General features: G+C 40.9%; 1 protein-coding gene across 2 annotated transcripts in view; it reads right to left on the reverse strand.

Annotated features, from left to right (window-relative positions):
* The window catches only part of PRKAG2 (protein kinase AMP-activated non-catalytic subunit gamma 2), a 458,678-nt gene that overhangs the window by 281,580 nt on the left and 153,878 nt on the right, over positions 1–23,220 (reverse strand). For both annotated transcript variants that reach the window (XM_069084051.1, XM_069084042.1), the window contains one exon: positions 19,542–19,613. In XM_069084051.1, coding sequence (XP_068940152.1) covers positions 19,542–19,613 — 72 coding nt within the window. The remainder of the gene's footprint in view (positions 1–19,541; positions 19,614–23,220) is intronic.

Below are 23,220 nucleotides of genomic sequence, written 5' to 3' on the forward strand. Positions count from 1 at the left end.
AACTGAGCTGGGCAGAGTATAGGGCAGAGCTTCCTGAACTGTGGGTCATGAAAAATTCGGAAACAATAAAAGTTTTCTGAACATGCAATTATCAACATTTAATTAAAAATCAAATGAGAAATGAATTACACTGCACATGCCCTCAGGCCATGTAACACCAACCAATGCTACCAAAAAGCAAGTGGAAAAAGTTTAAGAAGTCCTGATATAGTGGATAGAGGGTTAGCATAGGAGTCAAGAGGATATGGATTCAGCCCTGGCTTCACCCTTCTCAGTTGTGTGAACCTTGGCAAGTCATTTAACCTTTATGAGCCTCAGTTTCCTCATCTGTAAAACAGGGATAGTGCTACTCTAATTAAGATGTTTTGAGGATCAAATAAGATAATATATAAAGCACTCTGCAAATCTTCAAGTGCTATATAAATGCTACCTACTTTTGTTGTTGCTGTTGTGAGTCAGGTGCTGTGTTTTCAGGGTATCCCACATTTATCCCTATGTAAGTTCTAACCTCTCCCTACATGCAATTCCTCATATTAGCCCCTTTCCTTGTAATAGTCAACAGGATTGAAAGTTCAGAAGGCCATCTTTCACACAATCTAACATGCAGATAGGCAATCTCCCTTACAGGAGTGTAAGAATAGTCTTACTCATAACCTGGAAGTTATGGGGAAATTTAAATTAAATTCTTACTTGAAGCAAGTAAGAACTTCTTGGAATGGAAGTGAAAAGAGAAAGCATTCCAGGTCTGGGGGGTGAATGAAAGAATGGAGATGGGGAAAAAATAAGGTCACTTTGACTAGATCATAGAGTACAGGAAGAATATATAATGAAGCTGGAGAAGTAGATAAAGGTTAAGTGCCTTAAAACTTTTTTCTTCAATATCCAGGTCTGGGTGTTTCACTGTGATCATGAGAGGAAAATCAATCAATAAGCATTTATTAAGCACCAATTTTGTGCCAGGTACTCTGCTAAGCACTGGGGATACAAATATGACAAAAGGAAGACCTTTCAGAGCTTATAGTCTAATAGAGGAAAGAATGTTATCTTCCTCTGTCATGGATAGAAATGGATGCAGTTCACCTAGATTTTTGCAAAGTATCTTACAGGAAAGAAAAAAGTCCCCCATTCTATTCCAGTGAATCAAATGGAAAGTTAGAGAGGTCAGATGAGAGTAGAAAATTAAGTGGATGGCAGAAAATTGGCCGAATGGCTAAGCTCAAAGTGGGCAGAACCTTGGACAGCACCCACCTTCAGGGGTCAAGAAGACTGTGAGGCATCAGGGAAGGAGAAAGAGGAGATGTTGGAGAAGGTGGGTACAGGCTAGGGAAGGGCAGGATTGTTGGATTACAAGAAGGAATAGCTAAATAGGGCACCTAGATGGCACAGTGGATAGAGTGTTGGGCCTAGTCAGGAGGACCTTAGTTCAAATCTGGTCTCAGACCCTTACTAGCTGTGTATCTCTGGGCAAGTCACTTTACCCTGTTTGCCTCAGTTTCCTCATCTGTAAATTGAGCTGGAGAAGAAGATGGCAAACCACTCCAGTTTCTTTTTCAAGAAAACCCCAAACAGGGTCATGGAGAATCAGTCTGAACAACAACAGCAGTGTGATATAGTGAAAATAATACAGGACTAGGAGTCACAACATCTGGCTTGGCTTGAGAGACACAGTACTATCTGACAATTCTCCTTTCCACTCTCATTCTACCTCTCTTAGAATCTCTGATTTCCTTCAAAACTTAGCTCCCCCTCTATTTCTTGCAAAATCACAATCTCCTAGACAATGCTTTCACTGATCAATGCAGCTACTAATGCTCCCTTAGCCAAAATGACAGTGTATGTGCTTTGTATATATTTCATATATACTAATATGCAGACTAGCTGTCTTCACTTACAACCAATCAATGAACATTTATTAAGAGTCTAACATGTGCTACACCATGTGTTAACTGTAGAATGTAAGCCCCTTGAAATGAAAGACTGATTTTTGTCACGTATGCTAGGTACCTAGCACAGAGTAGGCATTTAAGAAATACTGGTTGACTGATTAACTTTAGAGATCATACAGTTTAACCCTCTACATGCCACATTGGAGACAAAGTGATAGTCACCTACCTGGCACTCCCCTAGAGCCAGGGCTTTTTAAAGGAACTCCATTCAGGATCTCTTAAAAATATATCCATGATCCTTTAATCTATTTATCTTCTAAAACTGTATATTTCCATATATCAATTATTTAATCCACAAGTCTAATCAAATTAATTGATGAAGCAATAGGGCACCTACTATATCTGAAATATTATGGAAAGAATAAAAAGTATAAGAAACAGATCCTGCCCTCCAGAAGCTCATTACCTAGTTGAACACAGAAACACAGAGAAAGACAGACATTTGTGTGTGTGCGCACACATGAACAACAGTAGAGGGCATTATGAGTGCCAGACAAATGGCACTTTCCAACATTGTGGTCCTGAAGCTAAACTCTCCAATGTATTCTCTTTCCCAATTAGCAGGGGCTGCCTGGCTTTTTATTTGCATTTCCAGCACTTAGCACAGGTCTTGGAACACAGTAAGTTTAATAAATGCTTTTACATTCCATTCTAGTCCCCTCCTTAGTTCAAGGCCCTCATCATCTGTTGTTTAGACTATTGTAATGGCCTCCTAAATGGTCTCTCTCTCTCATGTCTCTCTCCTCCATCATATGGCTGCAAAGTAATTTTGCAGGTCTGACCATGTTGCTCCCCTACTCAATAAACTGCAGCAACTCCCTACTGCCATCAAATATCAACTCCTTTGGTTTTAAGGCATTTAACCTTTACCTACTTCTCGAGCTTCATTATGGATTCTTCCCATATTCTATCATCTAGTCAAAGCAGCCTAATTGTTCCCCCATCTCCATTCTTTCATTGACTCCCCCAGACATGGAATGCTTTCCCTTTTCAATTCTACTCCAAGAAGTTCTTACTTGCTTCAAGACTATACTCAAGCACTACCTTTTACAAGGAGGCCTTTCCTGATCCCTGCAGCTGCTTGGGTCCTCCGCTCAATTATCCTGCCATTCACTCTTTACTTATTCAGCACATTCTTCCATATTACACATGTCATCTCTTCTGATAGAAGGTAATAAGAGAAGAGATCTTTGAATCCCAGGTGGCTGACTTAAGTGCCTGGGACATAGTAGATACCTAATAAGTACTTACCGATTGGCTGATGATATTGAAGGAATAGTTAATTTGGCAAAAGGAGGTAAACTAAGGATAATCTAAGGCAGGTATGGAAAAGATCATGTGACCATGAGCCTCAGGGCTAAATTAAAGTCTTAAAAGAAATCAGGCAAGGGGTAAAAATTAGGCAGCAAACCTAATTAGGAATCTTAAATACTGCCACTCCTTCCTTGCCATTTCTCTTCCTGAGCACATTCATGTAAAACACTTTGAGGTTAAAAAACAAACTTTTAAAAATCTTTATATCTCATCCTATTCCCTATCTCCTAAACTTCAGCACCTAGGTCCTAGGGCAGGGGTAAAGAACCCTGGCCTCAAGGCCACAGGTGGCCCTCTAGGTCCTCAAGTGTGGCCCTTTGATTGAATCCAAACTTCAGTGAGGTGAAGTGACAGAAGGTAATAAAAGAAGAAGTTTGGATTTGGTCAAAGGGTCCCACCTGAGGACTTAGAAGGCCACACATGGCCTCGAGGTCACAGGTTCCCCATCCCTGCTAGTGCCATATACATGGCTATAAATGGAGTAGGAATAAGTGTCTGTAAAATAAATAAGGTGTTAGGACTGTAAGCAGATATGCTATAGGGCAAGATGCTTCTGTTCCTATGACTTAATGATCTGAGGAATGGCAGAAAGAGTGGATTGCTGAGAGAAAGACAGGATCAGATGGCATTGGTAAATATAAGAGAAGCCAAAGTCAATCTTGTAGGCCAAAGAAAATTTTGGCATCTTAACAGTGATTATGACCACATGGGCGCGCACACACGCACACACACACCTTCTTTGGCTGACCCAGGAGAATTTTTCCATCTTTACTTGTATTCTTTTCACTCTATAATCACTCCCTCCCTACTTCTGCTTCCACCAGAGGGCACAGTTGGAACCATTCATTCATTCACTTCTTCAAGCTGTTGCATACCAATTCTGGGCAAGGTCTCCTGCTAAATTCAGTCTCATTAAGGAAATTACAATCTAGTTGGGGAGATGGAAAAGGCACGTGAATAATACACAGTATGAGTGGGATAGATACTAATTCACACATGAGTACAAAGGAGGGAGGATAGATTCTGACTAGGAAAATCAGGAAAAGTTTCAAAGAATAGGTGGCCTTTGAGATGGACCTTCGAAGACAGGCAAGATTTTAATATGCTGTGAAGGGGAAAGACATAAATTCCAGGGAGAGGGGACAGCCTATAGGCAAAGGGAGGGAGGGAGGAAAATATATATGGTAGGTCTGAGGGTCATTAAGAGGCTTCCACAGAGGAGGACATAATCTTGAAAATGGTCTTGAAAACCCTGGAAAGACTTACATGAACTGATGCAAAGTGAATTGAGCAGAACCAGGAGGACATTGTACACAGTAACAACAACATTGTGCAATGATCAACTCTTGAAGGACTATATTCAGGAATACAATGATCCAAGGCAATTCCAAAGGACTTAGGATGAAAAATGCTATCCACATCCAGAGAAAGAACTGATTGAACCTGAATACAGATCAAAGCACACTATTTTTCATGTTTTTTTTTCTTTTTGTCTGTTTCTTCTTTCACATCATGATTTATGTGGAAATATGCTCTATATGACTGCACATATACAGGGTATATGAAATTGCTTATACCAGCTTATGGAAGGGGGAGGTGGGAAGGAGAAAATTTGGAACTCAAAAATGTTTTAAATGTGTTAAAATTATCATTACATGTAATTGAGAAAAAATAAAATTATATTTAAAAATAAAGAAAATGGACTTGAATGCCAGACTAATGAGTTTGGACTTTATCTAACAGGCAAGCCTCAGGACTGTCCACAGAATGGGATTCAAAGGAAAGAAGAAATCAGAAATCAAGGCAGAAAACAACTGTGTATTAGGAAATAAAATCCAAGGGTGAAAGGCAAAAGGTAAACGTATGAAAATTAAGCTACTATCCTGCTGTTCTCCTTTTTACATTAAAAATAGCCCCAATCTAGCTGAAATTAGGGTCCAATATAACATTCTCTTACAGAAATCTCCATGAGTTTCATCATAGTCTTTTTGATAAGAAAATTAGACTAGTTTTTCAAAGAAAAATATCCTTTTGCTGTTTGCTGGGAAGGGCAAATGTAATTAATGGTAATGAAAGATTCCAAGGGTACTGCTGATTTCTGTGCTGGCTGTGAGTTAGCTGCAGGAAGAGGATGCTTTGATAAACTTAATTGGATGATTTCCTGGTTTCTGAGGAACAAAAGAATTCAGAGCAGCAAAAGAGTTTGCCTGACTACACAGACGCTAATGGAAGGTTGGCAGTTTGAGCCGAGCTTTTGTTCCTTGTCCTTTGAGGAGAGCTATTAGTGATACGTCTCTGTAGGAGTGAGAGGCAGAGGACTAGAGTGGGAGCATGAGGAAAACCTAGTTCCTGTCACAATGGCCAAAAAGGAATAACACACCTATTGTTGTCTTTGTGGGTTGGGTGGTATGGGAGAAACAATCCTGAGTCTGGGGTCTGGAGGACACAGGCTTGAGCCTGGCGAGCTTATGTTAATACTTCAATCAACAAGCAATAATTAGGCACTTACTAAACTACAGGGCTCTGAGCTAAGCTATGGGAAAACAAAGACAAAAGTGAAAGCTTCTGCCCTCAGGCAGCTTATAATCTAATGGGCAAGATATCATGTAAATATCTACATAATGAATACAAAATGAATGTAGAGTAGCTTTGGAAGGGAATGTACCTGTGTGAGGGGAGTTGTGTGAGGGCATCAGGAAAGGTTTCCCAGAGGGGAGGTGAAGAGAGAGAATATTCTAGACTGAAGAAAGGAACCATCTGTAGCATTTAATGAAGGTGCTGTCAGGAGGGATGGTAGCCACGGCATTTTAAAGACATTTTTAATTCTAGTAGCAGAACCCAGGAAAACATTCAAATGTGATATAATAGAAAGAGTACTGACTCTAGAGTCAAGAGCTCATGTGTTCAAATCCCACTTCTGGACCCTTGCTACTTCTGTGATCTTTGGCAAATATCCTTGGGCCTCAGTTTCCTCATTTGTAAAATGAGGGTGTTGGACTATATGAGGGGTAGGGAAATATCCCTTCGAGAAACAGAAGGAAGTGTGACCCACTGTTAAAAGGATGCTATGCTAAACCATAAGCTAAATATGTATGGCAAACTGCCATTTTACTGGCAGCCCTGAGCTCCTTCCTGTCTGTCTTCCTCCACTGACTCTCTGGAACCCTAGCTCATCACTGAATGGGTTTTTGCACTTATCCTAAACCAGGCTGTATCCATCTATTCTGGTATGTGACCTGGCCTTGAACATCCCTCCACACCCATCCCTTCTAATCCTTTACTTCTGCAGAATCCCTTTGGCATGAAAATGCTTACTGACTTTCTGGATTTTGACCAGAGCTTGTCCCTCTGACTATTTAACATTTCTAATCCTGCTTCAGACACTGGGCTCCCTGCCATAAAGAAGGGGCTCCTGGTGGTTTTCTGATGGAAAGAACCCTTGCCTAATTGCTGCCATTAACAGGACATGACAACCAAACCAACTCTTTTACTAAGCCGAGGATCTATAATTTACATCTGGGTAGATGTTTACACTACTATTTAGATCCGTGTTTCTCTTCACAAGGGTTTGTCAATCCAATTACATACTTCTCTAAAGCAGGGAACCAAGGGTTGCATAATATATCTTAGGAAGACTGGGATGAGACCTATGAACAGCCTTGGATTTGAGGGTCCAGATAACGACAGTAAATACTACAGAATCTATAGTAGCACTGTACACTATATAGTAGTATAGGTAGACCACTGGCCCATTTTTCTAGGAGTGTATCTGTTCAAGGGAAATGATTTTCTTTACCAACACCCATCCTGTCCGATAAAACTGAGGCACAGGACATAAGGTCCAAGGGATGAAAAAGATTTCTGTATTCTTATTATAGGTAGCGGTTTTTAGTAAGAAAATGGAATTAAATATCTCTATTTTATTTCAAAATTTCCCTAAATCCTTTTTCTCCTGTATGCATTCCATATCCCCCAGTCTTCCCAAACCAGAATATATGAGCTCTCTCTCAATATATTCTAAGCTTCAAACTATACCCATGACAAATTAGCTTGAAAAATGCTGGACTAGATAATTTCTAATCTGTCCAGGAAAATGTAAGGTTCTTGAGGGTGGGCAGGATCAGTCTTTTGTCATGGGCACTTACCACACAGTAGTGCCTGGCTCATTTTTGTTTTTAACTGAACCTGTGATCTCATTGTTGTACATAGAGCTCCCTTGAGGAACAATATCTCCCAATGGGGATCAGTACCTTCTCTGCAATTGAGAGTTTTAGAATGTTGCCTGGGGGCATCGAGAGGTTCTGTGTCTTGGTCAGGGATCCAAAGATAGTATGTGTCAAAGACAGAACTTGAACCTTGATCTTGCAAATTCCAAGGCTAGCTCTTTATTATACAGTACTCTAGAAGTAGTACAAGATGTGTGAAGATGAGTAAAGACAAGCAAAATCAGTTAGGAGGCTAATGAAATTCACTAGACAAGAAGCAGTAAGTTCTTAAGAGGGTGGTGACAGGAGGGTGGGATGGGAGAGATTGCAGGGCCTTGCTCACCATAATAAGCATTTAAAAAGTCCTTGTTGGATTGAATTAGAATCTATAGCTTATTCTTTAAATTTTCCTCCAAAGTAGGTGTTGTGCCCCAAATATCTGACCCTTCCTTTTTAAAAAAAATATTTTTATTCATTTTAAACTTAAATATAAAACAGGAAAGGGAAAAAAAAACCATTTCCATGTACACAGCAGAACATAAAGGATTCAATACAAAATCATGAATTTCCATTTCAGACTGTTTACTTTAAAAAAAAAAAAGCTAATAAATAATATGCTTTACTTTCAAAGCTACCCAGATTTTCTGTGCTTGCTTTTATGTTTTCTTTTGATCTCTCTGGTGCACTTTTTATTTTTTTTTCTTTCTCTTTCCCTACCCTGACCTAAAGAAGACAGCTACAATTAAACATGAATATATATATACACATATATACATATGCACACAAATAAATACATATGTTTATATATATATATATATGTATGTATGTATATGTAAAACCACCCCCTTCCTGCCTAAGTCTCCAAAGAGTATAGAAGTGGACAAAGTTGTTAGGCTGCAGTCCCAAAGACACAATAAACAAAATAGAAATGCTCTAAGGGTGAGGAGTAAAGCCACAAAGGAAGGTGATGAGCCTTTAGAGTCAGCTAGGTAGCACAGTGGGTAAAATGTTGGGCTTGGAGTCAGGAAGACCTGAATTCAAATCTGAACTCAAACACTTACTACCTGTGTGATCCTGGACAAGTCACTTCAATTTCCTTATCTGTAAAATGAGGATCATGAGAGGGTCTACCTTACACTAGTTTACAAGGTTACTATGAGGACCAATGAGAGGATATTTGTAAAGTGATTTGCACAGTACCTGGTCCACGTAGATCCTAAATTAGGACATTTCTTTCCTTTCTTTCCTGTTCTCTGATGGCATCCTGGGCAGTTTCATCTCAAGGTGAATTTGTCGAATCTTTGTCAATACAGTTTCTCTAGAAATCAGTTTATAATATCTGACCTAGCATTCTCCTGGAGGAATTATCCTGGGGTTGAACTATAGTTATGACTTAAACTTCTGGTCCAAAGAAAGACGCACTTTCAATTTTGAAGATTCGCAAATCATTTGGTTTTGCCTTTTTACTAAAACACTCAGTGATTCAGGAGGCGTCTTATAACCCAACGAACAGCAATGTGCCAGGCGAGACAGGGGATGCAACAAAAGTCTCTCTTTCTTTCCATCTATCCTACGTACTGCTGCCAAACATCTTTCCAAAACACTGCTATTGTGATGTCTCTGACTCCGCTGAAAACCTTCAAAGATTCCCTACTGCTGGCAGGAGAAAAGCCAAATATATTCTTCTTCCTAGCATTCAAGGTGTTCCACAATCTGATCCCTACCTACATTTCCAATGTATGGAAATCTCTAGTATGAGATGAGAATCTTCAGCTCTGACTAAGTTAATTACTTCCTCATACACGCCAAGGTCATTTCTATGATCATGCACCTTTCCTTATGTTATCATTCACGGACAGAATGCCTTCCTAGATGGAGAGGGATTTTACTGATGAAAAGGGTGGGGGAAACATCAGGAGCAAAGGAAGAGAGGAGAGATCTTCCTTGAGTAGTTTTGTTCAGTGGCCAGCCTGGATATGTGGCCCTTTCCTGGGTATCAAGAAGTGGGAATGAGCAAGACATCTTGGTTGTGGCCAGGGAAGAATTAGCTTTATACAACTCTGCTGTCCTTACTCTAAATTTCTCAACCCCTATCATCTAAACCAGAGTTAGAACTGCTCTCTTCTCCTCACCACTCTCCCTTTCACATGCTCAAGTTCCCCACTGAATTCAATGATGGTAGAAATAATCTGACTTATTTATTTTTTAATTTAAAAATTTTATTTATTTTTAGTTTTCAACATTCACTTCCATAATGACTTTTACTTTTTAGGGATTATTATTCTACTTGATAGCTGTGGGATTTGGGGCACTTTACTCTCTGGTTTTTAGTCTTAGTTTTCTCATCTGTGTCATGGGTATAATAATACTTCCACTAAATGCTTTCATAGTGCTGTTGTGAGTATTTAATGAGATAGTGTATGTAAGATGATTTGTAAACCCTGAAGTGTACATGGGATCACTGCAGCATGGATTTAGAGTAGTAAAGAACCTTAGAGGTCAAACAATCAACTAACAAGCATTTATAAAATGCTTATTAAGCCACGTGCCACAAACTGTTACAGGTGTTGGAGATGCAAACTGATGCTGTGTGTTGTTGTTCAATCATGTCTGACTCTTTATGACCCCATTTGGGGTTTTCTTGACCAAGAGACTGAAGTGATTTGCCTTTTCCTGCTCCAGCTTATTTTACAGATGAGGAAACTGAAGCAAACAGGGTTAAGTGACTTGCCCAAGGTCACACAGCTAGTAAGTATCTAAGGCTGGATTTGAACTCAGGAAGATAAGTCTTCCTGATTTTAGGCCCAGCACTCTGTACACTATGGTGCTACCCAGTGAACCAGGGGATGAAGGATGAAATAATACCTACTCTCATTGAATCCACACCCCTCATTTTGCAAATGGGACTCAGGAATTACAAATGGCAGAGCTAGAATTCAAATTTCCCAGTGTACCACACTGTCTCCTTCTGATATAGAAAATATTATTATTATTATTATTTTGCTTTTTGGAGGGGGGAAGGCAGGGCAATTGGGATTAAGTGACTTGCCCAAGGACACATGGCTAGTGTTAAGTGTCTGAGACCAGATTTGAACTCAGGTCCTCCTGACTCCAGGGCCAGTGCTCCATTCCCTGTGCCACCTAGCTGCCCCTATTTTTATTATTCTTAGGAAATTTGAAAGAGAAAGGACCACTTCTAGCCGGGGTTATCATATTCCCCAGTGACAGTGCTTCATAGAGAAGGTGACAGCTGAGCTTAGCCTTTATTGAAAAGGATTCCAAATGGTAATGGTGGAATGGAATGAGAAAACATAGATCACAACCTTATATGCTGGGCATGGTGCTAAGCACTGGAGATACAGATAGAAAATTGAGGCGGTGGTTCATTTGGGCTGTAATATAGTGTGTGAAAGAGAAGAATGTGAGATAAGGCTGGAAATGCAGGCTAGGGCCAGATTATGCAAGGCCTTGAAAGCCCAGACTAAAGAGTTAGTCAGTAGGCAATAAATAGGAGGGACATGATTAGACCTGCCCATTAGAAATAGTACTTTAGCAGTGGTATCAAGGTCGTATTGGTGAAGGGAGATGTTAGAGACAAGGAAACCAGTTAGGAAGCTATTAAAATACTCTAGGCAAGAAGCTGTCGCTCTTTGTGTACCAATGACATCATGGGGTGTCTTGACTACCGTGTGAATTGGATTTAAGGGAGGCAAAGTTGCGCAAAGCTGCCAGCCTCACTCTTTCTTCCAAAGTCATCATAGTCCTGTGGCAAGACAAAAGTCAGGACCACTGGGTGAAGGCCCAGGATGCTGTGGATGGCCTTGGTATCTCTGATGTCTGACCAAACTCTAAGCACTCCACAGCACCTGTTTCAGCTACCTTCATGGTCGTGGGAACAAACGGTTCTCATCAGCCCATTTTGCCTGGTAAAGTCTTCCCATACTTGGGGTAGACATCTCCCTAACTCACAGATGTGTTTGAGGCCCATCGGTTACCCTCCTTTAGCCCATCTGCTGAGATAGTTTTACTGGGGTGCAGCCACTATGTACGACATAGCTTCTTGGAGTTGCAGGTGAGTTGGGTGAAGGTGGACCCCAAAGGTGGATGAGGAGCCCTGGAAAGGCCTCAGCAAGCCTTCAAACCAGAAATGCTAGTCCTCCCTGAGTACCCCATACACCCCAGGAAAGAAGAAATGAGGCCCTAAAAGAGGGTGGTGACAAGATGAGCAGATGGGAGACATATTACAGAGAAACAATCTACAGGACTTGGGACCTGACTGGAAGTGGGAAGTTAGAGGAAAAAAAGAGACAATGACCTTCCTTGGTGACAGCGAGACTTCTGTGCCATCAGTATAAGCAGAGAAGTTAGGAGGAGGGACAGTTCTGAAAGTGAAATAGTAAGTTCATTTCGGGGACATACTGAGTATGAGATAATGATGATATATGACATGCAAATGGGCTGAGGACAGAAAAAAAAAAAACAGTAGCCAATGAGCCCAATATGAAGGGGAGAGGATGGGGTTGAAGAGACTTTTGTTGTTTGTCCTTCATTCTTGAAGAGGACCATGACATTAGGAAGATGATGCCATGACTTGCAAGTGAATTGGATTTAAGTGAGGCAGGGCTAGGCAAGGTCACCAGCCTAACTTTCTCCTCTGGAGCTACTTGGGTCTAGTGGCCAAATATAGATCAGGAAACATGGTGATGGTCCCCAGTCCGAGAGGTATAAAGGAGGAGAGTGGTATAAACAGAAGTAAAGGAGCAGAAAATGCCAACATGGAGATGGTCAGCAACGTCTAATGCTACCAAGAGACGAGGAATGATGACCCAGCCACAATGGACTGCTTGCTGTGGATGCTCACATGGGTGGCTCCATCTTCATTTCCCAACTGCCCTCTCCCTCCTTACCTGAGCCTTTTGGAATTTCTGATTTCCTTCAAGACTCAGCTCTCAAGTACCACCTTCCAAGCAGACCTTTGACAGTCCTCCTAGCTACTGACACCTTCCCTGCTAAGAGGACCTTCTATTTACTTCCTTTGGATCTTGTATACAACTAAACATATACATTGACTGCCCCCTCCACCCATTACAATGTAACCTTTTGGACTACGGGTACCATTTAAGTTTGCCTTTGTATCACCAGCACTGAGTGCAGTACCTGGAATACAGTAGGTATTTATTAAATGCATTTTGATTGACTTATTGGGCAACAGAGACACGACTGGTTTTCTCGGAGCAAGAAAATTCAGTGCAGTGATAGAGGCAGAAGTCAAATTGTGGAGGGTTGAAAATTGAATGATTGGTGAGGAAATGGAAACAGAGAATGTAGCCTGCTTCTCTTCCTGGAAGTTTAAAAGTGAGTGTGGTGAGGGAAGACAGGATGACAACTTGATGAAGCTGCAGAGTCAGTGGAAGGTGTTTTGACAGGTTGTTTGAAAAAAAAGGTAGATTTGACTGCTGTTACAAAGGAAGAAGGAGCCCTGGTAGAGATAGAGAGATATGAAGATGAATGAAAGAGAAGGGAAGGTGAGTGGGTACAAAAGTTTTGAAAGTTAAATTTGGAACTGAGAGGGGATGAGGGTCAAGACCATAGAGGAGGGAGTTATACATGGCAGGAATAAAGGCTAACTCATTCATTGGAACTGAGGGGAAGGAAAAGTTAGGGAAAAAAGGTCCAGAGAAATTTTAAGTGGGGGGTGTTTGGGGAGCTAGAAAACTTCTCAGTAAGGTCATCTGCTGCCACAGTAGCTTGTGGGTTGGAGCTAGGGTCTTAAGGGAGAATAGGAGAGATGACTTAAAATAGTCTCTATAGGTAATGGGATAAGAAGTAAAAAAGAAATGAAAAAAGGATTACTTTATAGCAGTGAGGTGATAGACTTGATCAGCATAACTTTGTGATTTTCCCCAGCAGTTCTCAAAGGCTTAGTAAGAAGAGTAAAGAAGGTAGACCACTACCATGACAAGAAAAGCAAAAACAAGCAGGTCTGGAGAAAATGGAGAGGCCACTGGAGTGAACTCAATCCAGAAAGTTCAAGGAATCCAGGTCAACCTAAGGATTATAAAACAGTTAATGAGGCAGGAACACATAGGTGGACAATGAAATCAGGGGCAAATTTTACTGCTAAGAACCAAGGAGTGAAAGGGGCAAGAGAAGATGGGGCTAGGTCAGGAATTCCATGAGAGGTGCTAGTTAAGTAGATGGCCTTGAAATTCAGGCAATTTATTTTCTTCACTACAGGAAAATTCTTATAATCTCAGGATGTGGGTAGTTCAAGACTTGGGGACAGGTGCAGATGAATCGATGCAGAAGATGAAGTAGGTTAGGTTGACTATTAGGAAGGGCGCCAAATAGGCCAAAGAGAATTGAAGACCCTTATAAGAATGGAAAGGACCAGAGTTCACTTAAGAAACATGGGAAACGCCATGTATGAGAAAAGCAAGCAATGTGAAGAAAGAGAGCAAAAGAGGAGACATTCACTTGGAAAATAAGGGGAAAGGGCGAAATGCTAGAGAAGGAAGGAAAAGAAGAATTTTAGAGATGGGTGGGGAGGATTTAGAGCACAGAAAAGTCCACTTGCCCATTATTATTGCTAAGAAAACATGTACAAGAGGGAGGGAAAAAGAGGTGAAAATGAGAGAGGAAGGTAGTGAAAGTCTGAACAACACTGGAAAATTAAGAAATTGCAAATGTAAGCACATAGGAATTAAACTAAAATACAGTTACCACGGTTCCTACATTTAAATCATAGCATAGCATGTCCTGGCAACTAGTATTTGATTATTCATTAGATTTACTCTGGGTTAAATGTCTCAACTAATCAACAGGTGTTTATACCTACAATGCTCGATGCACTGTGTTACAGAAGAGGTTTCTGTTTAACTATAAACGAGGCTATTGATCTCCAAGGGCCATTCCAAATCTAAGACTGCAAGCTCCTTGTGGGTAAGGACTGTTTTTGTCTCATTTTGTCTCCCTAGACCTTAGCACAGTGCTTGAAACATCTGTTATTGAGTTAGTTGTGTCGACTCTTCATGACCCTGTGGTATACCATAGCACACCAATGCTGTCCATGACGTTTTCTTGGCAACAATACTGGAGTGGTTTGCTATTTCCTTCTCCAGTAGATTAAGGCAAACAGAGGTTAAATGACTTGCCCAGAGTCACACAGTTAGTTAAATGTCTGAAGTCAAATTTGAACTCAGGTCTTCCTGACTCCAAGTCCAGTGCTTTATCCACTGAGCCATCTCACTGTCTATATGTATGGCACACAGCAGGCACTTAATAGAAGTTTATTGATTGACTGATTATAAGCTCATGAAAATTTAAGTAATAGTATGAGCAATCTGAATAGTAAACACTGTAAAGTTCAAAGAAAGGTTTTATTCTTTATCACTGGGCTGGGAAGGGGGGACAGGAAAGGCTTCATGGTAGAGAAAAATCTTGAGCTGAGTCTTTAATTAGTATTTACCTAGATACAGAAGGGGGAAGTAAATCTTTAGGTGTGGCGGGGGAAGGATCAAATGTGAACAAAGATGTCAGAGGTTTATCTGCATTTCTAAGGGAAAAAAGGATTGTTTTTCATAAACTGCAAAGTGCAGGTGGAATGTGGAAGAAAATGGATTTGTTCAGGTCATTTTCCCCTACTCACACACCTCAGAGCAGCACCACCCCTTCACAAACATCCCTCGTTCTGCTGCCCTTTGCTTTACTGCACTTCACTGATGCTGCATTTTTTTTTTTAACAAAACGAAGGTTTGTGGCAGCCCTTCATTGAGCAAATCTATAGGCTCACTCCATTTTTCCAACAGCATGTGTTCATATCATGTCTCTGTGTCACATTTTGGTAATTCTTGCAATATTTCAAACTTTTCATTATTACTGTATCTGTTTCTGCTGATCAGTGATCTTTGTTGTTATACTGTAATTATTTTGGGACACCGCAAACCACTATAAGATGGTGAACTTAATTGATAAATGTTGTATGTTTTGACTGTAGCACTGACCTGCCATTCCTTGGTCTCTCTCTTTAGGGCTCCCTATTCCCTGAGACACAACTTTCCTGAAATTAGGCCAATTAATAACCATATAATGACCTCTAAGTGTTCAAGTGAAAGGAAGAGTCAATCCATGAGGCAAACTTCATTGTTGTCTTATCTTAAGAAATTGCCATAGTTGCCCCAACTTTCAGCCACCACCACCCCAATCTGTCAATAGCCATTAACATTGAGGCAAGACCCTCCACCAGCAAAAAGATTAGGACTCACTGAAAGCTCAGAGATGGTTAGTATTTTTTAGCAATAAAGTATTTTAAATTAAGGTGTGCACATTTTTTAGACATAATACTACTGCACTATTTAATAGCAGTTTGTTGAGGTTGGGGGCTGGTTAGCTGTCTTCCAGCAAGCTCCATTACAAACCAATATCCAAGAAGGTAAAAGAGATATCAGAAGGAGTGTGGAAGCACCAGAGGAAGGCTGAGGCAGAGTAAGAAATTTAAGTAGCAAAATCTTCAACAGAAAGAAATGGGATTATGGAACTCAGCAGGCAGTCAATTCACTTCTCCCACTCCTGCTGGTGTGAGCTGCCCCCTTCTAAAATGGCAGTTGTTATTATAAGTGATTTGTGGGTCAGTCATGTCTGATCACCTCTGCCCTCTGAACCCATTAAGTCTGACCCCTCCTCTGCACTAGGATCTCCCCTGCAATTCTGCATTTCTCTCTCTGAACATATTTCTTTGGCTTTGTGGACTCATAAGTACCCACCTATTCTCTCCTATTAATTTGTTCTTTGTATTATAATTTAACATCAATTCCAGTTCCTTTTTCACTACAAGTTGAAGTAATTCCAATTTGCTAAGCATTGATTAAGCACTAGCTGTGTCCCAGGCACTGTGCTCCTCACTGGGAGATACCAAATGAAAAATAGTCCCTTCCCTAGAAGTGCTTTCATTTTACCTGAGAGACGACAAAGTATATAGAGAAGCATCGCCCAAACTAATCAGAAAATACTTCAATACTTAAAATACATTACTGATGAACAACCTCAGTCTCAAAAGACTGATGATGTGCTTATTATATTTGTTATGAAGATTTTTTTCCTTCCCCTCTCCCCCACCAATGGGGGGGTGTGTGGAATTGAGATGGTAAGAAAACAAATACTTGTTAATGGAAAAAGCGATAAAATTGAATTTGCAAAAATACAAATGAAATTAAAATATTGTTGGAATCTATCAATGCTGGTCAAGAGAGATCTGGGGACATTTAACATACCAAGGTGAAAAGGTCCTTGGAGAAATTCTGAAACAGAATATAAGGCCTTAAAGCATACTTTCACACTCAAAAATCACTACAGGCAATATGTATTTTTGGTACAAAAAATCTTTTCCTTCCTTTGGGTCTTATTACCTAGGGTACCTTAGTTGTGTCAGGTGGCTATGGAGTTTGGGCAAGGATAAAGGGCAGGTAAAGAATATTTTTTACCTAGACAAACACTCCTCCCTAAAAGACCCCTGGTCTCCCTTCTACTCCTAGAGTATTTGTCATTACAAGGTATCTCAGAGTCCATGCTAACCCTCCACCCCCATCTATATTATGTAGACCTTGGTCCCTTGTTCAAGGAATATGCAATAACATGAACAAATCTTTGTGGAAAGAAACACAAGTTTAGATGAGTACAAACAGGTTAGTTCAGTACAATGAAGACCAACATGTGCCCTACCCTTGAATCCTTCTAGTTCATAATTCTCTTCCCAACTAGATCACAGGTTCACAAAAGGCAGGGATAGTGCCAAGCACGTTGTTGAACACAAAGTAAATAACTCAGTAAATGCTCCCAAAGGTAAGGATCCTCTTATGATCTTACTCCCTGAGCCTGATTGAATTCCTTTGAATTTGTTTGAAATATTTTTCTTTAAGCATGGAAATCCTCCTCCACTTTTTCCCATTACTTTATAGACCCAGAAAATTCCTGAGGCAAAATCATTTTGAGGTTCTCATATAGTTAGGCTACAAAAACTATTAATAGGGCAGGTTTAAGTAAAGCCTCTGGGCAGAGAGAGAAGGTAAAGGGGAGAAGAAAAAGAGTCCCTAGGTCTGTATTAATTAATTAGTGGTTTCAATTATATTTAATTAAAATGCTCAGAGAAAAGACTAAATATTTACTATTACTCATATCGTTACTCGATGATTCTAGCTTCTGTGAGCATTCAGAACAAAAAAAAATCAAGTTTCAAGGCAACTTTTCTGATTATTTTGGTGTCTTTAGTTTCGGGCTCAGGCCACCCTCCTCAATTTAAGTGCAGACAAGTGTCTATAGGTCAGTGGAATAACAGATTTTAGGATCCTGTCCCAAACTCAGTTCTCCACTGGAGGAGAAACATTGCCCTGTCCCACAGCACGGAAGACAGCTGCTTTGTTTCCCTTCCTAATCCTCCACCAAGGCCTCTCTGACTCAGATTTATGCCTTCAAATTCACACCCCAGATGGCACTTCTGAGTCACTGATGAGTTACATGAGTTCAAGTAATTTTGTTGTTGTTCAATCATTTCAGTCCTGTCTGACTCTTCATGACCCCATTTGGGGTTTTCTTGGCAAAGATACTGCAGTGATTTGCCATTTCCTTCTCTAGTTCATGTTATAGATGAGGGAATTGAGGCAAACAGGGTTAGGTGACTTGTCCAGTGTTACACAGCTCATAAGTGTTTGAGGCCTGATTTGTACTCAGGAAGATAACTCTTTCTAACTCCAAGCCCAGAACTCAATCCACTGTGCCATCTAACAGAATGAGAAAAGAAAGGGATAAGTAGAGGGAGAGGGAGAACAGGAAGAGAGAGAAAGTGAGAGGGATTGGGAGAGGAAGGGGGGTAAGAGCAGTTTAGGAAAAGAAGATGAAGAGGCAAGGAGGAGACAGATTAGAACCTTGCTAGCTAGAACAGAACCTCAAAGCTAGGCCCAGGGATTTTACCCCCCTGAATTTCTCTGGCTGACAAATAAGCTGGAAAAATTGAGGAGGACTTTTAGAAACTGAAAGGAAAGGGTTTGGGTTTTTCTTTCTTCATTGTAGCAAAGTAGGTTTTTAAAAATTTTAATATCATTTAGAACACAATACGTGAAATCTGAATGTTCCCACTATTACAGATAACAGTGGGATGGATGTACCAATGAAAGAAATTTAGCATTTTGCATTTTTGGTTGTCTGAGAACCAGACTTGAGCAATTATCTACAACACAAATATCCTTCAAAATGAAATGTCATTATAGCAAGACAGAAAAACCAGGGTTTAACAGATGACAAACCCTAGGAAGGTTTTCAATCATTCATCTTCATTTAATTTTCATTAAATCCTTTATACAGAATTTCTTATTTACGAGCACTGAACAAAACTTTTGAAAAATTATTTCAATTAAGTGTAAATGTTCAAAAAGTCAGGGGATTGGGGAAGGGAGAGAAAGTAAGTGAAAGGAGAAGAGAAAAGAAAAGAAAGGAAGCCAGAGAGACAAAACAGGAAGGAGGGGAAGAAAAAGGGACAAAGAGAGACAGAAGTAGAAGGGGAAGGTGGGGAGAGGAAGACAGAGCAAGGGAATGTGAGAGAAAGGAAAAGAGAGGGAGGGTCATAGCAAAGGACAGAAAAAAAAGATTTCCAAATCTGGGCTCTTTCAGGGTCAGAATCAACTTTGTTACTCGTGATGAGGGCAGAGCTATATTAATTAAATCACCCCTGCAGATAATACCCACATCTCATATTCACTATCATCTTTGACCTTTCTCTCATGACCAGGACCGCTAATAGATAGGGTATAACTAAAGGGTTGAATTTGATGTTCATCTCTTTTGACTTTGACCACTCTGCTGCTAATAACGAGCCCCAAAGACACAAATATAGGTGAAAAAAAAGGAGGAAGAAGAATCCAATGCAGGGATAACCGACCACCTGAATCACCATTCCCAGGCCACCTAGGGGGAAGGGGAGTTCCTGTAGCAATGAGACGAGAGGGTAGGACTGATACTTCAGTGCCCACATATACCTCTTCCTCACTCCAACTGGGAAACACACAAGCTCTGAATGAGGTGGTCCTACCTTACGGGAAGCATGTTTTTCCGAGCTTTCCAGGTCTCCATCTAGGAATGGCATGGCAAAAGAGCTAAGATCCTAGAACAAAAAGAAAAAAGAGAGTGACATTATTAACAGTAGCACTCAAGCTTTTACCTGGCTTCTTTTCTGGAAAATATTAAGTGGTTTTAGGAGCATTCACTGAGTTCTGCATGAGCTACCACTCTTCAGGCTCCAGAATTTCTCCTTCCCCCCAATAAACTGAGATCACACTCAGCAAGCCCCAGATTATTTGTCCAACAACAGAACACCTAAAGTGAGCAAAGTCTCAAGCTACCTTGAAAGATACAACTAAAGGGTCTGGGGTGTGATGGGTTCTGATACTGAGTGGGGGGCGGGGGCAAGAAATGATATAACTGCTTAGAACCCCAGTGTTTAGAATGATATGGATCCTTAGAGATCACCAAGTCTAATTCCCCTCATTTTTCCAAACCAGCAAATAACTGTAAAGAGGCTTAAGTGACTTATGAAATCAAACAAGCAGAGGCAGAGTGGAGATGGTAGTCCAGTCCTTTTGACTTCAAATCCAGCATTTTTCCTCGATGCTTTAAGTGGGGGAAAACAGTAATAGAAGGATTTTGGATTTCACTCTCCCCTACAAGTACTCAAACTACCCAGCACCACCTCAGTCTGTCTCAAGTACAAAGGTAAGTAGAGGAGGGAAGGAACAAAACGCAAAGAAAAGGAAAAGAGGAGAGAGAAGTGAGAAAGCAGAACAAAAGGGAAAGATGGAGGGGAAAGAAGAGAGGGCCAAGAAGAGAAAGAGAATGGAAGAGCCTGAGGAGGTTGACTGAAATGGACAGATAGAAATACTTTGCCAGAATGCTCTGGAATTACTGAAAGCATAGAGAGGTCTAGAGTCTAGAACTTCAAAAAAAAAAACCTCACTGGTATGGGAATGTATCCCAGATACCTGTTCACTTCTCAGATGAGGTTCTGGATTAGAAACCAACAAGGCAGGGGAAAGGCAAGGCTGAGGAGAGCAACAGGGTATGGAGGGAGATATCAGTGTCTACATAGAACCAAGCAAAGCAGGACAGGTATAGATGGGATCTGTGATGTCAATGGCATAGCAAACTCCCCGAGAAGGACGTTTTCTCTTCCAAAGTAGGTTGGCACCTTCTATGAAACTCAGAGTCTTAGCAGAGGTTCTTGACCTGGGATTTCTGAACTTATTTTAAAAAATATTTTATGACTATTTCAACAGATTGGTTTCTGTTGTAATATTTAAAAACATTATTCTGAGAAGGGGTCCATAGGCTTACACACACACACACACACACACACACACACACACACACACACACCGTTAAGGAATCCAAATCTTAAGAGAGTTGCCTAGAGCACTGAAGAATTAAATGACTTGCCCAGTCAAACAGTCAGTATTTGTCAGAGGGAAGACTTGAACCCTCATCTTGGTTCCAAGGTTGGTTCCTCTATCAACTATTCTAGGCTGCCTCTCTAGCAAAGCCAATGTGGTTAATTGTCAGGTATCTTAATATACATGACTAAAACAGTTGGGTTGCACAGTGAATACAGTGCTGGGCCTGAAGTTAGGAAGACTCATCTTCATGAGTTCAAATACATCCTCAGACACTTACTAGCTATGTGACCCTGGGCAAGTCACTTAACCCTGTTTGTCTCAATTTCCTCATCTGTAAAATGAGCTGGAGAAGGAAATATCAAACCACTCCACTATCTTTGCCAAGAAAACACTAAATGAAGTCAAGAAGAGTCAGACACACTGAAAAATAACAACAAAACCCGAGGTAATTCAGGTCAAAGATGGAGCACTGGATTGAACACTGGGTATGGGGTCAGGGAAATCCATGCTCAAATCCAGTCTCTGACACTTACTGGTTGAATGACCCTGGGAAAGTCTTTATGTATCTTAGGCAACTCCCTAGGGCTTAGCTACTCTGTAAGACACAGAGAGGCTGTGGAGGGAGTTCCCACACTATGAGGAATTTAATCACAGATGCACGTGAGTAACTTCCGGAGTGTTCTGTTGGTATGTTGGACATTCCCAACTAGATTGTCAACTTCTCAAGAGCAGGGAAGCTGGCTTCCCCTTCTTTGGTATCTCCCACCTTCATCTTGGTTTCATACAGGGTTTGCCTGTTCCCACCTTCCCTCTCCCCAGGGAGGTTCAGATCATACAGACTTTCCAGGAAATGGAAGTTTCAAGGCAGAAGTTCAAAAAAGTAAGGGATAGAATTATACATCCACAGCCCTTCTCTGGTGCATGTTAAGCACATTCCTCCTCTGTTTCCAATATAATCACAATACGTAGTTAATGTCTGTAGAATGCTTTAAAGTTTGAAAAGCACTTGACGGACTGGATCCTCCCAATAACCTTGGGAGGTAAGGGCTATTATTATCCCATTTGCAGACGAGGACACTGAGGCTGAGAAAGGTAAACAGATTTGCTGAAGGTCACACAGATGGTGTCTGAGGTTGGATCTGAACTCAGGTCTTCCTGACTCCAAGTCCAGGGCTCTATGCAATTCCCTTTATATTTATACATTTCACCCTTTTCAAAGCTTTCCTTAGTCTTATGATAGCCTTGTGAAGCAGTTAGGGCAGAGCTCATTACTCCTGTTTTATAGATGATGAAACTGAGGTCTCAACAAACAGTAAGTACAGGTTGGACTAAATGACCTCTGAGGTCCTTTCCAAATGCATCATGAGAACCGAGGGAAGGGACATGGGCTGGGATTTGTTAATTTTCTAACCATCAGAAAGTGAGTTGTTTTTAGAGGTAAACTCCCTTTACTTACTCCTAAGAGAACATAAGCTACCCTGGGAACAGGGATTGCTCATTTTTGTCTCCATCCTCAGAATCTAGCACTGTTCCTGGCACTTAAAAAAAGCTTGTTGACTGATTGATTACCAGAATGTTATACCTGGTTCAGGTAGAGCATAGACCAGATGGCCTCTGAGGTCCCTGGAGACATTGGGATTCTATGTCTTGCCCAGGGTCACATAAGGCAGTCACAAAACTGGGGACTCTATTCCCAGTTCAGGGCACTCCGTACCACATTCCATAGCTGCTGGAGCTGTAGACAAATGCTGAAAAGTATAGTTACAATGGATTCCAAGCAGATATCGTTGGTGGGAATGAGTCCACACTGATCAAATCATCCAGACCACTGGCCCATGATCCCTCCACTTTATCCTATGTGGACACAAATGGCAGGCTTCCTGCTTGGTCAAGCATCCCTCCAGGAAGTCCCTGGTTGGCCTAGGGGGTTGGAGGCCCCTGTTTTTGCCTTCGGGCACATTCCATTATTCTAATCTTGCCACCCATCGTGTTCAAGACTCCCCCAGAAATGCTCTGCCCTTGGGACGCTAGGTAATACTGCAATCACAACTCAGAACCTGACAACATTCCAAAAGTCTTGGAATGCTGGAATTGGTCCTGGCATCATGGTCTAAATTCTTTCCTGCTAGCAACCATTCATGTGTGCCCCACCTTCCTCTTAATCTCTAATCAGCCGACCAGTAAGCAAGTATTAAACTCCTACTGGTCAATGCACTGGGTTCTGTAATGTAATGTATACAAGAGGTATAAAATGTATGATGTCTACCTTCAAGAAACTTATACTCTAGTTGGGGAGATAAGTTTAACGCATCTGAAATACTA

Source organism: Petaurus breviceps, unplaced genomic scaffold, assembly GCF_028583685.1.
Source record: "Petaurus breviceps papuanus isolate PSGF00001 unplaced genomic scaffold, PetGlider_PUasm1.0 115, whole genome shotgun sequence".
NCBI classification, from domain to species: Eukaryota; Metazoa; Chordata; class Mammalia; order Diprotodontia; family Petauridae; genus Petaurus; species Petaurus breviceps.